This window comes from Rhinopithecus roxellana, chromosome 11 (assembly GCF_007565055.1).
Source record: "Rhinopithecus roxellana isolate Shanxi Qingling chromosome 11, ASM756505v1, whole genome shotgun sequence".
Taxonomy (NCBI): domain Eukaryota; kingdom Metazoa; phylum Chordata; class Mammalia; order Primates; family Cercopithecidae; genus Rhinopithecus; species Rhinopithecus roxellana.
Genome location: NC_044559.1, coordinates 59,952,262 through 59,965,255, shown reverse-complemented (window position 1 = coordinate 59,965,255; position 12,994 = coordinate 59,952,262). Strand labels below are relative to the sequence as shown.

The 12,994-nt window shown below is 33.8% G+C and overlaps 1 protein-coding gene and 1 long non-coding RNA gene across 3 annotated transcripts in view; one reads left to right on the top strand and one right to left on the bottom strand.

Moving 5' to 3' along the window:
- LOC115900356 overlaps window positions 1–10,630 on the bottom strand; it is a 49,835-nt gene extending 39,205 nt beyond the window's left edge. Inside the window, exons 1-2 of the long non-coding RNA XR_004059993.1 lie at window positions 10,516–10,630; window positions 6,634–6,686 (exon numbers count right to left, since the gene is read on the bottom strand). This is a non-coding gene — a long non-coding RNA (uncharacterized LOC115900356). The remainder of the gene's footprint in view (window positions 1–6,633; window positions 6,687–10,515) is intronic.
- PRKG1 (protein kinase cGMP-dependent 1) overlaps window positions 1–11,067 on the top strand; it is a 1,347,543-nt gene extending 1,336,476 nt beyond the window's left edge. For both annotated transcript variants that reach the window (XM_030940495.1, XM_030940494.1), the window contains exons 15-18: window positions 3,679–3,801; window positions 3,884–3,946; window positions 5,215–5,281; window positions 6,521–11,067. In XM_030940495.1, coding sequence (XP_030796355.1) covers window positions 3,679–3,801; window positions 3,884–3,946; window positions 5,215–5,281; window positions 6,521–6,619 — 352 coding nt within the window. In that variant the 3' untranslated portion in view covers window positions 6,620–11,067. The remainder of the gene's footprint in view (window positions 1–3,678; window positions 3,802–3,883; window positions 3,947–5,214; window positions 5,282–6,520) is intronic.
- Window positions 11,068–12,994: the final 1,927 nt, after the last annotated feature.

Below are 12,994 nucleotides of genomic sequence, written 5' to 3'. Positions count from 1 at the left end.
TGGTGGGTGGCCCAATCTAAGGATAAGTAATAGTCAGAAAGGGTCCCAGGGAAGCCAGTCCCTGCCCCTCTTACAACCCCAGCCCCCTTCCAAGCTGGGGGCTACACCAGCTCCTTTCTTACTGATTTTGCTCAAGGATCCATTTCCCCCACCAACTTAGGAAAAGATGAATTTATCTCCATTTTAGATTTTGATTCAGCTGTATTCCAGTCACATGGCATTCCTCTAGTGACTATTGGCATTTATTGGACTGGGTACATAAATTACAAGAATAATTTTAAAATACATTATTAGAGGAGAATTCTTTTTTTCTACAATAGCTACTCAGTAAATAATTACTGATGAATATAAGTCCCTATTTCCACTGGTAGACTTCCTATAACTATGAGGGGAAATGGCCATGATGAAACTAATACTGAGTATGGCAGAATGAAAAGCTGGAAAAACTCCAGGTATTTAAACCACTGATCCTACCAGGTCTAGAATTTGCCCTACCTCTGGAATGTCCTTTTGTAAGTTCAATATTTTCCTATTTTAATCAGTTTGAGCTGATGTTTTCCATTTATGTCAGCTGAAAGATGCAAAAGTAAAAGGAAGCTAAAGAACACACAAGAAAAATGAATCAAGGAAATATAGGAGGAAGTGTTCAGATAAACTCTTATCTATAATTTCTTTGAGGCTATCAAAAGTATGATCTCCCTAAAAAGTAACCTCTAAGATATTTGCCAGTGTTCATAAATGAGAAGACAAGTAACTAGCAGAGCTCAGGACTATTACAGAACTGAAAGTCATGCTGTAAGTAACAGAAAATAAAATAGTAACAATTAAAAATGCAGCAAGGGAGATAGTAGACAGGCTTGGAAAAAATAATGAAAAAAGAAAAATAGGTATGATTTCAGAAAGAGAATCTATTAGTCAAAGGAAACTGAAAAAAAAATCAATTATGTGTATGAATAGAATATTACAAACAGGAGAAAAAACATCTTTAATTACATAATAGAAAATCCATGGCAGAAAGACTTGACTCAGTGTATTGTTTTGATCTGCAGTGACCATGGGGAAACTGATTCAGAATAATAACACCACAATATGTTAATGTGGTGAACTAATGAATTAAATTCATTAATAAGGAATAGTCTTATTGGCATCAAAGCCATAAAAACATGGCATGTGTGGTATTGGGAGTCAAGACAGTTAAAGTTCCAGTTGGCCTCAACCTTCTCTACAGCACCTTTAATGCCAAAAGATAGTATATCAAGAACTACGTAGCTCTGAGGGTCAGAGAAGGTATAACCCAAGTAAGTAATTTATGCTGAGTTAAGTTATTCTTCAAATACAAACACAACATATAAAGTGTGGACCCCAGTCTTTCTCAAAAACACTACTATTCAATCAAGTCAACAAAAAGATGAATCAAAATAAAGCATTCAGGAATAGAGAAACTAGTAAAAAGATTGATGATGAGCTTTGGGTCTCATTAATTAGAACTGATCAATTATTAAATCAAATAATTTAAATTTGGGTAACTGAACAGAATGTAAACATTGTAGTGTTTGGCAATCTTAAAATAACACTAAAACCAACAAACATTAAGGTGAGAGGGAAAGCAGGTATAACTATAGGTATAGTTATTTCTCATCATTAATAATTAGTAATCTTACATATATTTTATAGTTAAAATATGTCATTACAGAAATCTCAACTCAGTTTGAACTTTTTTTTAATTTTAGAGAAATATTTAAGGAATTAATATTGGCTAAGGAGCACACATATTTGAAATTTAGCATTTCTTTTCATTTTACTCCTCAGTTTAAAGTAAAATTAAATCGAATATTTTTTAATTAAAAAATATGCATAATATAATCCTTTGTGTCTATAATCTACAGCGAAATCTATGAAATTATGTTTATCAAATGTAGATCATTCTGAATATTTTGAGGTTTTGGACGACTTTCTTCTAAATAATTTTGTTTTCTATATTGAATGAATATTAGACTAACATGCATCACATAAAAACCACAAATACCATATTTAATAATTGATTTTAGTTGTCTAAGATAAGCAAGTAAATATAAAAGCAAAATAAATATAAAGGCAAAACCATAAATTAGAAATCATTGCCAAAATTTGGCTCCTCCTCATTTTTTAAAGTAAAAATGAAAACTGGCATGTTAAGAGATTAAAGATAATATTCAACCATAGAATCACATAAAAAGAAAATTTTTAAATTCTAAGAGAATACTAAATAGATTTGCATGTTTATACATTTTTTAAGTGATTTAAAATTAATAGGCAATTACTAGCTAATGACATATTAAAGTAAATAGCGCTTTTCACAGAAAATCAAGGCAGAATCCATCACAGCCCTTAACACAGGTAAATCTGCTACTCCTTGCTTTGAATTGCTCATTAGACTGCTTGATAAAAAGAAATAGTTTGAACTGCTCTTAATAAACATGAAGGGCAAAAAATAATAATAATTCAGGTTTCTTCCCCAAAGACACACAAAACTTGTATTAAAGAGAATAATTAAATTTCCAAATAAATCATTCGTCAAGGTGTATCATCATCTCCCCTCTGAACTGTGAGAAATTTAAAGGAAAGACCTGACTTTAGTCATCTTTGCTGCCACAAACCACATTTCAAGAATGGATAGGTTTACAAAAAAAAAAATTCAACAGATCTGGCTCATGAGGGCTGGGGCTTTACAGCCTTGCTAGCAAAGAGGATGCCTAGTGTTAAGATATTTCATGAGGTCCTCTGAGCAGAGAGAAAAGTATAAGAGGAGTACTATTCTATAGAAACATTAGAGCAATAAATATTTATTGACCCCTTAGAATGTACGTGCTGCAAACTCTACTCAACTCTGGGAATACCAGCAGAAAACAAACTTCTGGAAGGGAAGACAGACATAAAATAAATAATCACACAAATGAAAAGATAATTACAAAGTACAGTAAATGGCAAAAGGGTGCTCTAAAAGTGTAACAGGGACTCTAATTTAGATTAAACTTTAAATTAGAGCATGAAATTAGATTGTTAGGTTATGTGGGTTGATATAGGTTATGTAATTGGTTGTAATAGGTTGACTAGAGTAGGCCTTTTTGGAAACAACATAACACTTATACTGAAACTTGATAAAGTGAGGCATTGGCCAGATGAATGTGGGAAGAACCTTCCAGGCCAAATAAATAACACCATGAGGTAGGAAAGTGCTCGGCATTTCAGTGGAACAGAGAAAAGGCTATTGTTTCTGAATCCCAGTGAGTGAGGGTGATAATGGCATGAGATGGGGTAGTATCATTAGTGTTCCTGTGGCCCCTCCTAATGATTTTGGACTTCATCTCAAGTATAAGGAATGAGTCAGTAAGTGTGGAAAAGATCAGAGAGTGAAAGAAGTATCTTGAATGACCAAGGACAGCATGAGGGCTTAGACTCCAGCACTGAAAAGAAATCAGGAGAACAGCAGATAAACTTGACCCATTTCTGATTTTGCTAAGCGATTTACTTGGAAGGGCTTCCACAATGTTTTGCTATTAATCTACTTTCATTCCATTGTCACTATTAATCTAAGCCCCCCAATATGAATTGATGTCATCTGTGGAGTTTATAGCAATTCAAGTGTTGTCATGTAGGAAATAAAAGTAATATCTCTTGTCATGTCTCTCATTCTTGCAGCCCACCTTTCTCAGGCCCAGATCCTATGAAAACCTATAACATCATATTGAGGGGGATTGACATGATAGAATTTCCAAAGAAGATTGCCAAAAATGCTGCTAATTTAATTAAAAAACTGTGCAGGCAAGTATTTCAACCACATTATTTTTGAAAAGATCATAATGTGAAAAAAATAGATTTAATAAAACCATTATTTTATTTTTAGGGACAATCCATCAGAAAGATTAGGGAATTTGAAAAATGGAGTAAAAGACATTCAAAAGCACAAGTAAGTGTTCTTTCCTTATAATTTTAGGTTTCAGAGTTCTGAACACCTGACGTCATTTCCCCAGGGTGTTGCTTTTTAAGTTACTGGTGTAAAACTAGTATAATTAGCCTACAGGAACATCCAAAGACAGTGTATGAATTAGTTAGGCTTTTAAATGCCTTTCTAGTTGTGATTATGAAACTTTATTGATATTTATCTGACAACCCTGTAACATAAGAAACTGAATTCACTGAACTCAGTTTCTTACAACTCATACCAACTAGCATTTTTTTCCTCTCTGGCACAAGGAGAAAATGTGTATTTTAAATTTGGGGGTTCTATTCTCTACCACAGTATTACAAACAAAAGTGCCCTACTGTATCTTACCTGATTTCCTAAAGACAAAATATATTTTTTCAAGCATTTCCTAATTAGATGTTATAACAAGAGAAAAACGTAAGCACAGAATACAGTGTTTTTTAAACAATAGCAACATGTTAAATATGAGATCTTTCCTATGTTGATTGGATGTTCTAAAGCTAAACTAATTGGTTTTTCTCTATTTGTTTGTGTAACACTGACAGGAAATTCACATCCTTATCAAAGAAACACGTTTACTAAAATACCTCTGAATATCTGAAAAGCCTGCTAAGAATTTGTTGTAAGCATTTGCTAATGGGGAAACCCTTCAAAGACAAAAGAAAACAAACAAGCAAAAACTTTAGTCTTTTTTGGTCCTTATTTTAACAGAAAAACTGTACACAAAATACCTTTATTCTAAGTAGATATTCTTCATTAAAAAAGGGAAAAAAGGAGGAAAATGGGACATGTAGAGACTACTACAATGATGTGAAAAGGTTAACTAGCTGACATTGTGCACTGAATCAGTGGCAAAAATTGAAAGTTAATTTTCTATCCTGACTTTTCATGTCCTGGTTCTACCTCCTTAAAATAAAATATCCTGTAAGACACAGGGCCAGATACATTATGACATTTATTAAATTATCATTATAGTGTAAGAACAAGGTCATAGAGACATTACGACTGAATTACAAGGAAAAAGTGTTGCATGTTAATTGGTGTTTAAAATTTGATAGTTATACTTTTAAAAATATGTATTTCATAAAATAAACTAATTGGAAAAACATATGCAATTCAATAGAAAACATTTTTGTCACATGAAAATGTTTGCCTAACTGCTTCCCATTAGCCATGGACATTGTATACATTGCAACAAGAAGGTTTTAGCTGACACAAAATGTCTTTATCAACGTTTTTTCCTTTTCTAGATGGTTTGAGGGCTTTAACTGGGAAGGCTTAAGAAAAGGCACCTTGACACCTCCTATAATACCAAGTGTAAGTAGACTTTCCAGCTTATAATTGTGTGAGACACTTGATAGTGTTTATATCAGTCAACAATGATCTGTTATTTTTAAAGTTTAATCCTATGATTAAGTTAAACAAACTCTAGGAAAAATGTCACATTAAAATAATGACATATTCTAAAATCCAAGCTTAAAAGCAGATACATTTGGGGATAGTCGCTGTAATTGTGTTTTACTCTTATCTTTTTTAACTATTCACTTTAAATCAAGTTTCCCTCATTTATGAACATAAGTTAATTTTTAGTATGGGAAATGTTCAAAAGATAGAAACGCAGACAAAAATATATAGGTGAGAGGATCACTTGAGGCCAGGAGTTCAAGAATTCAAGACCAGCCAGCCTGGACAACATAGTGAGACTCTGTCTCTCCAAAGAAAAAGAAAAGAAAATATTAACCAGGTGTGCTGATGTGCACCTATAGTCCTAACTACTCAGGCTGGAGCAGGAGGATCACTTGAGCCCAGGAATTTGAGGTGACAGTGAGCTGTGATTGCATCACTATACTTGAGTTTGGGTGACAGAGTGGAAAGTCCCTGTCTCTAAAAAAAGAATAAAATAAAATAACACTTTTTCAAAGAGTCTTACATGATCAGTTTTTTTGTTTGTTTGTTTGTTTGTTTTTGAGATGGAGTCTTACTCTGTCACCCAGGCTGGAGTGCAGTGGCGTGATCTCAGCTCAGTGCAACCCCCACCTCCCGGGTTCAAGCAATTCTCCTGCCTCAGCCTCCTGAGTAGTTGGGATTACAGGCAATCACCACAATGCCCAGCTAATTTTGGTATTTTTAGTAGACAGAGTTTCACCATGTTGGTCAGGCTGGTCTTGAATTCCTGACCTCAAGTGATCCTCCCACCTTGGCCTACCAAGTGTTGGGATTAGAGGCGTGAGTCACCACGCTGGGCCTATATGATTACTCTTAGACTTCTGTGGCATCTTTGTTTCCATAGCTCTAGCCAAAATTTATTATATAGAAAGATTTTTGTGATTATTTGTTGTAATCATACAATTTATTACTCACAAGGGTATAAACTCTCTGAGGATAAGGACCATGTCTATTTGTACTCACCAGTGTGACCCTCAATACCTGCTACATAGTAGATACTCAACAAAACAGTCACTAATAGGTGATAAATACAGAATGCACTTAAAAATTCCAGCTTGGAATTCCACTAAAACAAAAATCCACTAAAACAAAACTGTCCATTTTTTACAGGTTGCATCACCCACAGATACAAGCAATTTTGACAGTTTCCCTGAGGACAACGATGAACCACCACCTGATGACAACTCAGGATGGGACATAGACTTCTAATGTATTTCTCTTACCTGCTTCTGCCTTGCTGAAGACAGCTTTTTCTGAGACACAGCTGCCAGCAAACCTGAGGGAAAGAGAGAAGATTAGTGCTCGGGGTCACCATGATGCCTTTGATCGATGCTGCTCCAGTAACTACAGTGGCATTAGGACTTATTGCTTAGATGACAATAGTGCTCTTTACATGTTTTCTGTTTGAACCTAAAATAGCAGTTGACATGGTGGTCCTGAAGCAAAGCCTTTCATCAGTAAAGAGATGTTTTCTATTGTTGCAATGACCTTGCTTTGCTCTGATTATAATTTGAAAGACTGTAGGAAACACTTCAATCTAGTATAGGAGTCTGTACCTTGCTAGAATATTCAAAAAGATGAAAGAATAATATATTGGGTACAATAGATTACTATGGTACAGAAACTGGGCTATTCCCTTTCTTCAAGTGAAGGCTGTGGGATCTATTACTGCAGGCCGGTGTATATACCATACAAAAGAGGACCACACATCTGTTGGTCACAGAGTTCATGTCACACCAGTGCTAGAAGTTTCATGATTTTATTTCCCAGCAGTGCTGATGACAAGACTGAATGTTACCTTTTCTTTCTGACAGATTTTAAAAAATGATATGATAAAAGCACAACTGCTATAGATTCTGCTGAGACCTCTCATAGTAGGTATATATACGTTTTCACAGAGGACTGAAAAATAATGCATGATATTTGTTTTTTTTTTTTTTTGATAAATTGGCATGATAGAGTGGGAGAAAAAAGCAATTCACAAAATCATTTCATATTTTTTAAAATATTGTGCTTAAAGATGGTCCTGGAAGTAAATGACTAGCAGCCAATTGGTTTTACCTAACATACCCTCAAACTGAGGCTTAAAGTATTCCCTTTTATAAAAATAAACCCTTGGGGTGGGGTGGAATGGGGAGGGATTAAAATTCATCCAAAAAATAAATAAAAACTATATAGGTGCTATGTATATCTTTCATCTGTAAATGTCAGTGTCTGAACAGAAAACACAAATTCAAATCATTATATGTGTAGCCAGAAACTCAAGCATTTTCACTAAAGTTATTAAACCAAACTGCTGTCCAATTTCACTTATACAACATAGTCAGTCTAGAGTTGAGAGACAAAGGTGATCATAAACCTATTTGAACTAGCTTCTTGTCTTAGGCCTGAACCAAAAAACAGACAACAAACAAAAAACAGGAATGAAAAACAAAAATAAAAGAAGTAGAAAAGACAAAGAAAGAAAGCCCAAAGTCAAAGTTAAGATTTACAGGTTTACGAGACCAGGAACATTACTTATTTGAGGTCAGAGAACAAAACAAGAACCTGGCCAGGTGTTGATTTCCTTTTCTGTGAATTAGCTGAGTCCGTAAACTTGTCTAAGTAAGAAAGGAGTACGGAGGAAAACAGGAACCTGATTTTTTTAAAAATAAATTTTAAATAGAACAGAATTCCTACAATTCTGCAATTTCATACTACCTAAAAAAGACTAGATTTGGCAATGTCAAGCTGATTTACTTTATTCACATGGAGAAAAGAATCCACAAATTAAACTGAGTCCTTCACTGGCAGGCCAGTTGACTATTATTAGCTGTCATAAGTAACTCAGCCATTTGGAAGCATTTCCTGGACAAAATTGCATTATACCTATGAAGAAAAATATAGAAGCTTTCAAGCTGCATTCTGTTTTGGCACTGTGTGTGAATTTGGTATATTAAATTGAGGCTTGCTTTTTTTTCAGTAGAGTTTTCTTTTTAATCAATCAAATGCCTACATTTCTGGAAGAAAAAGTCCAATTAGATCATTACACCTTAACTAAGAAGGCAAGTATTATAAATTTTGCTTGAATTGTTCTTACTCAGAACTACCTTAGAATATATCTTATGAAAATATAATATTCTCAAAATTTTGGAGGATAAAATGAAAACGGAATAAACTTCAAGTAAAACTTTAATCCTAAAATATTATTGTTATTCTTATGTTTCTGGGGTTTTCCCTCTCTTACAATTTCTCCAAATTGGTCTATTCCCCAAGATATCCACTGTTTTCTACAGATTTTAGAATATAAAATCAAACATATCAACTTAAAATCTAGCTATGAATGTTATTCCAAGAGTTTTATATTTTTAATTGGCTTTTTAAAAATATATGATTCCAACATTATAGTGAACGTTCAGTAAATTTTGTTGAAAGATAATGTGGTTTAGGCATGCTAAAGACTTGCTAGAATACTAAATTCACCTTGTTATTTAGAAAGAGAATCTGCTTCTGTAACTTTTTAAAAATCTGCAAAGTCCCAGAGATGAGCACTTACTATGGATTTTGGAACTATGGTTCAAGTCTAAGACAACCAATATGAATACGTTCAATGGAGAAGGAAGAAGTAGCATTCAGCACAATGTAACTGTAGATTGTTTCTTCCACTTGTTACTGCATCTTTGTTCATTTCACCCATAGCATTGCATTTGATGTCTGAAGCAATCATCACAAAATAAAGGTAAACTACATCTTCCAAGATGTACCAACAGAAAACATTCATCTAATTTTCAACATTGAATTTCTAGGATTTAAATCTTGTCTTAATGAAGACTCTAGGGCTAAAATTCATGGTCAGTTCCATAAAGTGCATCTCACTCTATTTCTGAATTTTTCACAACCCCTCTATTTTGTTACACTAAAGAACATCTGCATAAGTTAGAATAGTGCCAACTTGTTTGATTTGTTATATGATTTTCTTGTTAATGTGTTGAGTATGGGAAATAAGGGCTTTCTGTGTGTCTTGACTCACAGGAAAACTGAAACTGCCAAGGGAAACAACATTAAAATAACTGAGATAGATTAAATACATTTGAAAAAATAATTTCTGGAAAAATGCTATACATGATTTTTATGTTTATATCTTCTTTCTTATTAAGATATGAACCAGATCCATATGGCATTCAAAACAAATTTATTCTGATTATATTCTTTACAAGTCATAATTTTTACCTAAAATTGTGGAATATGCATGTGAATTACACATGTGTAGTAATAAACTCAACTATTGAATTTTTCCTGTTTCATTTCTAAATTACTGAACTGATGGTAAACAAATTTAATGAAGTCAGCTACCATACTGAAAATAAGGATATTAGAACTGATTTCATACAACAGAGGTGATCTGTGCATTATCCATAACAACTTTTTCTTTCACAATAGGACCACAGACAAATATTTATGTAAATAGATATTTTTGTGTGATATTTTGTGGTACATATAATTTTTTTAGTGTTTCACAGCATTATTATTTCATTTTATTTGTATTGAATAATGTTTTTAGGTCCAAGTAGACTTGAATTAATGTCATAATTGTCAGTATTATTGAAAATTATGTCAACTGTACTGTTATTCATCTGTCCCATAGTTTAGAACATGACCTGGCTATCTGGCATTGTTGCAAGTGCCTTAAATTCATGGCATCCTATTAAAAAAACAAATTTGGTGTTATGCTGCATGACAAAGACAAACACACCTCAAAATGTTGTCCTTTCTTAGCTTGCTGCGTTTTACAGTTCTTTCTGCTAACAATTTATAAGCCTTTATTATATAATATTGATGAATTACAGAAATGATGAAGTTGTTCTCTTATTTCTGTTAAATGTACCAGAGCTGTGTATCTGTTAATGAGATACAGCGTCATTTCTGTGAAATGTATAAATGTATGTGCAGGTCAAATTAATATATGACATTCTATCAGTCTGTATACAGGTATTCCTGTTTTGCTAAGCTGTGCAGATTCTGTAAAAATAAATTAGTGCAGTCAAGTTCTAACATATCTCATTTTATGGACTCCATTGACAATGGTCCAACCCAAAAGAAAAATTGGAAATGACTGCTAACCACACCTCTTTATGATACCAATGATGAAAAAGTCACTTGGTGCACCTCTCAACAAAACAGGATGCTTTCTCTGAGTTCTTGTATATGCAAATCATTTATGAGGCAAGTTTTCAACAGACCTAGAAAGCAAAACATTGAAAGTGTGTTGTTAGCCCTCCTCTCTGCCCCTGCATCAACAGACAGAGCTCTGGGACCTTGGCAATGACTCAGAGGTTGGGGCTTTCTGAGTAAAGGGACATTTCTTTAAGCATCATCTATCAAATTTATTTCAATGTATGATGTTTTTACAACTGGTCAGTTCTTTGGTATTCTTACAGCTATGGTTATTTGATTGTCCTCTTACAATTTGTTCTACATGAAAGAGTTCTTTGTTAGTCAGAATGCAACAAACTGTCATCAAATGGTCATTGACCACTTGCACTCTTTTGATGTAGATTAAAAACTTTTTCACAAACTTAACCTGCTTTGATTTGCTCTGTATTTTTCCTGCAGCTGTAATTGCTGAGTGCCTGTTGTATACTTTATAGAGTTGAAATAAAAAAATAATTACTTTTGAACTTAGTTGACGTTTAATTCCAGATAAGGTTCCAAGAATAGAATTGGTATATCATCCCAGATGAAATACCAGGTAGTGCTGTTATAGAATGTCACTATAACAAAGTATGAAATACCTATAATCCAAGCATTCTTCATGAAATAATATACTATATTGTAATCTAATATAAAACTAATTCAACAAATTGGTTTTAAAGAATTCATAGGAATAATGTTGGGCCATCCAGTGTGAAAAGCAACGTGAACACAGATATTTACACAAACTCAGAAATTAGCAGATTTCTGAGCACGGCCACCACACAGTCCTTTTTTGGGCTATCCCTAGTCAAACTCTGTACTAGGCAAAACAATCAAAGGGACAATTCTTGTATATTACTACATCCTAGGAGGAAATGATTTCATATGAAGAGCAACTTCATGAGTCTTTGTCCAAGGATAGTTCACCTGATTCCTTGGCTTTACCATATGCACAAATAAGAAAAATTTGGGGAACAATATGATTACAACGAATTCAACTCTCCAAAGCCTGTTAAATATATTCTTTCTACATCTGCTGTGTTCTTCTCTGCAGTAAATGATGCACACATTAAAACTGTCTGCAGCATGAAGATCCTCTCAATTACATTGTTTTTGTCTTTTTGATCTCACATTGCCGGTGACAGTGAGTTGAAAACCCTTGTTTGATGTAAACTAGAAATTCAGTCCAGTGAACTTTTTCAGATAAAGCTAAAAAAAAAAAAAAAAAAAAAAAAAAAAAACACTTGAAAAAATACTATGTCATGATTGCACATCCAGTAATTTCATTTCTTCTGCAAGCAGAACTGTAATATAAGCTTTTAACATCCATCCTTTAAATTATGCGATTTTTCATACCCTTAATCTAAGAATGTTCTTCTTGATTGTGAAAGTTTTTTTTATATTAATTGCACAGTTTTGGGAGGAGCATGCAGATCAACACAATCATTAGAAGGATGGGGAGGAGGAGGCGTCAGTGATGGTGATGATGTTGCATCTACATCACTCACATCTTGTGCATATTTCAATGGGAATAAATCAATGTGCAATTTTTCAAGAATGACAATAGGAATCATTCTAAATTTGAGATAAATGGATTGATTGTGTGATCACCCAAATGATACTCAAGTGCAACTATTACAATGTTACACCTGCAGACCTACCTTGAGATTCTTAGTTATAGCCCTGTATGTCAAGCTCATAATACAGGCCACCATATTAATGTTTCTTTTGTGTATGTGGGTGGTGTTTAAGACAGGGCCTCACTCTGTCACCCAGGCTGGAGTGCAATGGCACAATCTCAGCTAACTGCAGTCTTGACTTCCTGGGCTCAAGGGACCCTCCTGCCTTGGCCTACCAAGTATCTAGGACTACAGGTGCATATCACCATGCCCAGTTAATTTCACACTTTTTTTTGAATTGAGAGTCATATTGAGAGTTTTCCTCTGTGTCTCCAGACTTCTCCTTTCTAACTCAAAAAGTCCTATAAATTGATAAAATGGTAATATTTATCTCTGGCAGCTGATTTTTATCCAAGGTAAGTCTATGGAGCAAAAGACAAATCTATCTATCCACATGTCCACTAGCAAAGCCAAACAGGTTAAGCCTCAAATTTGTGCAAAAATAAATAAATAAATAAATAATTATAGAAAGAAAAAGAAAAAGGAAAACAAGGCATCCCTAACAACCCAAAACTCTGGCCACAGATTTTATAAAAATTCACGGACAAGCTCTAGGCTAAGTCAGTGTTTTTCAAACATTAATGTCATAAGATGTATCTGGTAAATAATATAAAAACATAGGCTTCTAGGATAATCCAAAATTATTTTGAGGTATAACCCAGGAATCTGAATTTTTAACCAACCCCTTAGTGTATTTTGATGAGAATATACATCTCTGAGGTAGAAGCAGGAG